Raw genomic sequence first — 4,102 nt, forward strand, 5'->3', positions numbered from 1 at the left:
TAGAACTATTATCTCTATCATTTTATATTGTTGTTGATATTTTTTCATAGTTGTGAGCTCGCCTTCGCGAGACGGATTATGATAAAATATATTATAAAAAAAAAAATTATTATTAATGTGGCATTAGGAATTATTTTTAATAATGCACTTACCCTATCGGTTTGTCTTTATTGATATAGTTCCTAATGATTGGTAATTATATTTTAAAGTTTTCAGTATCCTTTCGATATTAGCTTTAAGAATATAATTATTTTATGTGTTGTGGGAGTTACTTTATGCATTGTAATTCGGGACCCTTCGGCGGGATTGCATTTGCATGAGATAACTTTATTGTGTTCATAAGCTCTATTACTTTTGTTGGATATGCTCGACAATAATCTCCCATTAATGTATATATTTCAGCTTTGCCTATGAGTATGAACTCTTTACCAAAGCTGAATGGACACCAATTATGAGGACTGGGCTGACTCTGTTAAGTTATTTCTTGCCATTTCTAATGTTGATGCTGCCCTTACTGAGAATGAGCCTGATGTTCCCACAACTGAATCTTCCGCTGCTGTTACAACAAAACATGAAAAGTGGGTTCATTCTAATAAAGTATGTCTGATGACCATGAAGTTCACTATGGATAAGACCATCAAAGATAATGTTCCTGAGACGAATAGTGCTAAGGAGTTTCTTGAGTCTGTAGGCAAGAAATTCAAAAAATTTGATAAGACAGAAAAGGCTTCATATCTTTCATTACTGACAAAGACTAGATATGATGGTGTGTCGGGTGTTCGTGAGCATGCTATGAAGCTCACCAATTGGTACAACAAGTTGAAATCTATGAAAGTGGAATTGGGAAGTGATTTTTTAGTCTGGCAAATATTGGATTCACTTCCTTCTGAATTTGATATTCTAAAAACTTCTTATAATGCACAAAAGGAGGAATGGACTATTGATGAGCTTGTAGCCATTCTTAATCAAGAAGAGAAAGTAACAGACCTCAATTCAAATAAAGTTATCATATATTTTGAATCTGTTATTGTTGGTTATGGCATCAAGTTGAATGACATGTATATGTTAACTCTTGATCCTCTTTCAATTGAACAACGATATTCTAATATTAATAATGTTGTTGGACTAAACAAATGCTTACAACTCATTTTGATATGAAAGACCTTGGTAATGCATCTTTTGTTTTGGGCATTGAGATTTATCGTGATAGATCTCGTGGCATCCTTGGTTTGTCTCAACAAGGATATATTGATAGAATTCTGAACCGGTTCAATATGCAATTTTGTAAGCATTGATTTGGACCTATTCAAAAGGGTGAGAAGTTATCTAATGCCCAGTGTCCTCAAACTGAAAGTGAAATGGAAAATATGAAGAAAATTCCATATTCTTCTGTTGTTGGCAGCCTTATGTATGCTCAAGTTTGTACACGTCCTGATATTATTTTTTGTTGTGAGTGTACTTGGGAGATATTTAAGTAAACCTGGTATGGCACATTGGTAGGCTGTCAAACGTGTTTTGAGGTATCTGAAAGGTACCAAAAATTATATGATCACATATAAGAGATCAAATCATCTTGAGGTAACAGGTTATTCTGATTCTGATTATGGAGGTTGCCCAGATGATCATAAGTCCACATCAGGATATATATTTATGTTAGCTGAAGGAGCTATCTCTTGGAAAAGTGTCAAACAAACTCTTACAGCTACATCAACCATGGAAGCAGAGTACATAGCTTGTTATGAGGCCACATGTCAAGCAATATGGTTGAAAAACTTTATTGCTGAATTTGATTTTGTGGAGAGTATCTCTAGGCCTCTCACTATATATATTGTGATAACTCTGTCGTGGTGAGTTTTTCTCTCAAAATTAAAAGCTCAAAGTGGACCAAACACTTTGACACAAAATTCATGTTTGTGAGAGAGAAGGTTCAAGAGTTTAAAACTCGTGTCGAGCATATCCCTATAGAGCTTAATATTGCTGATCCCCTAACCAAAGGCATAACTGTTAAAGCTTTTGTTGATCATGTAACCCGTATGGGTGTAATAAGGCCTTTTGATATTTTGGGTTAGTGGGAGTTTATGCTTATGTTTTGTTATGACCTCATATTTATAATATTTGAGACATTGAACAATATTGAGATATTGCTCAAATAATAACTACTGTTGATATTGCTCAAATAATAACTATTGTTGTTATATATATTGTGATGTTGTATTGTGGAGACATTTCGGACCCAGTCTCAATTTTGTTGTTATTATATGACATCTTGGGCAATATTGTATATTGTGGAGACATTTCGGACCCAGTCTCAATTTTGTTGTTATTATATGACATCTTGGGCAATATTGTATATTGTGGAGACATTTCGGACCCAGTCTCAATTTTGTTGTTATTACATGACATCTTGGGCAGATGTTTGGGTCATTTTACTGGGAAATAGCATTTTGTTGGCATGACATTTTGTTGGGTTTTCCCATTTATCATATTCCATTTTGTTGTTGGGTCACAGGATATAAGTATCTTATAATGCATGATATCATTATTCCTTCGAATGTGATTTTCTGTATTATTAAGATGCTTATAGTTCCATTTTGGACCTTTTCGTGTTATGTGTTGACTTATTTTGACATCTTATTATGGTCACACATTGTTGATTAATCTGATGTATTAATTATGCTGTCCAAGTGGGAGAATGTTGGATATATTTTATATGGACTAGCATAATTAACATATTGTTATTGGGCTTAGCTATAATGGGTAGGCTTGGCCCATTAAATCATAGCAGAGGCCCCTTCTCCTAACCTTAAAATGTGGTTGTCGCCCCATTGAGACATACACGAACATTTTGGAATTGGGCGATAGGAGAAGTTTCTCTGCGTTTTTCTCTATTGCTGTTTTGGGTTTTTCTTACAGGAAAACAAGATTAACTCCTCGACATCTTCCGCTCCAGGTATTTTAACATCTAATTCTTTTATAGTGTTTTTTGATCATTCATCTTATTTTGAATTAGATGTATAGTTTTTCCTTCAGAAGTTGGCGTCCTATCAATAGCTTGTGATTTCTGTGCTTTTTTTTGGATATCTGTGATTTGTCTCCCTGTGCTTCAGATTGATTGGCACCTGGTAGGAACCTTCTCTTAGTCAACGTTACGTTAAATCTGAAGTTTTCAAAGTCAAATTATTGGCATAATACTCACGCGGTTCGTTCAAGCTTTTGGAGCTGATTAGGGATGTCAAGTGGGATTTGCCCACAGAATGAGCGAGTAACCATGGAAGAAGCCCGCAGAAAGGTGGTGGATCCATGGAACAGGACGAAGCGGCAGCGTAGGAAGCATGGCGTTGTAGCATGAAATATTCTAAGAGCAGACGAGCATGAACAGAGACACTGTGGAATGTCTGACTAAATTAACGAAAAATTCCCAAAATCCCTAATTCTTTCTTTCTCTTGATGACTAACGTATTCCTCCTCCAAGGTCATCATGAGTCTTTGTCCAATCCATCAATGTTGATCCAATAAGAGTTGTGATCTTGATTTTGTGCGGCCACGATGATTCAGCTAAAGGCTCAAAAGGTCTACTAAAATTTAGAAAAGGATGATATAAGTGAGATATTAGAGCAGTGTGATAGGATTGTATGAGACATTAGAAGGACAGCAAAATAAAAGAAATAGAGTTGATTTGATAATTTTAATAGGAATTGCAAGAGGTGAACTTTGTAGGTAATAAGTAAAGGATGATAAATGGAGCAGACTGTGAACTTAGTGAGCATCCAACCAAAGAATTGAACATCTAAAGAAAAGTAAATTCTTGAACGACATAAAACTTCGACAATCGAAAGATGGTAAGTTGTGAAAAATGATGTGGCTTATAACCTATGGTTCATGATTCTATGTTATATTTGCTTCATTGAGAGCCTTTGATAAGGGGGCATGAGCAGAGCCAGTCCTAGTTGTACAAAGGTCCTAGGCGAAATTATAATTTTTGGGTCCTGGATGAAACGAACCAGAGAAAGCATGATCAAATTTAATTCTTACACCATTTGATATATAGAGGACAGATTTTAACCTTCCTAAATTTCATAATACAACTAATTTTATCTTTAAA

The 4,102-nt window shown here is 35.0% G+C and overlaps 1 protein-coding gene across 1 annotated transcript; it reads left to right on the forward strand.

Annotated features, from left to right (window-relative positions):
* Positions 1-438: 438 nt before the first annotated feature.
* On the forward strand, positions 439-3,140 carry LOC141818098 (uncharacterized). Its single transcript, XM_074705678.1, has 3 exons — positions 439-1,058; positions 2,914-2,950; positions 3,108-3,140. Exons 1-3 carry the CDS (start codon positions 439-441, stop codon positions 3,138-3,140), a joined length of 690 nt encoding a protein of 229 aa, XP_074561779.1.
* Positions 3,141-4,102: the final 962 nt, after the last annotated feature.

Source organism: Curcuma longa, unplaced genomic scaffold (assembly GCF_044706935.1).
Source record: "Curcuma longa cultivar G26 ecotype Majalengka, Jawa Barat unplaced genomic scaffold, ITB_CL_G26_1.1 contig_23287, whole genome shotgun sequence".
Taxonomy (NCBI): domain Eukaryota; kingdom Viridiplantae; phylum Streptophyta; class Magnoliopsida; order Zingiberales; family Zingiberaceae; genus Curcuma; species Curcuma longa.

Bases quoted from the DNA above. Each gene is read 5' to 3' on its own strand.
- LOC141818098 (XM_074705678.1), top strand. From the start codon at position 439: ATGGACACCAATTATGAGGACTGGGCTGACTCTGTTAAGTTATTTCTT. The intron at 1,059-2,913 runs GTATATGTTAAC...TTTTTCTTACAG, and splicing joins GGCATCAAGTTGAATGACAT to GAAAACAAGATTAACTCCTC. The intron at 2,951-3,107 runs GTATTTTAACAT...CCTGTGCTTCAG, and splicing joins CTCGACATCTTCCGCTCCAG to ATTGATTGGCACCTGGTAGG.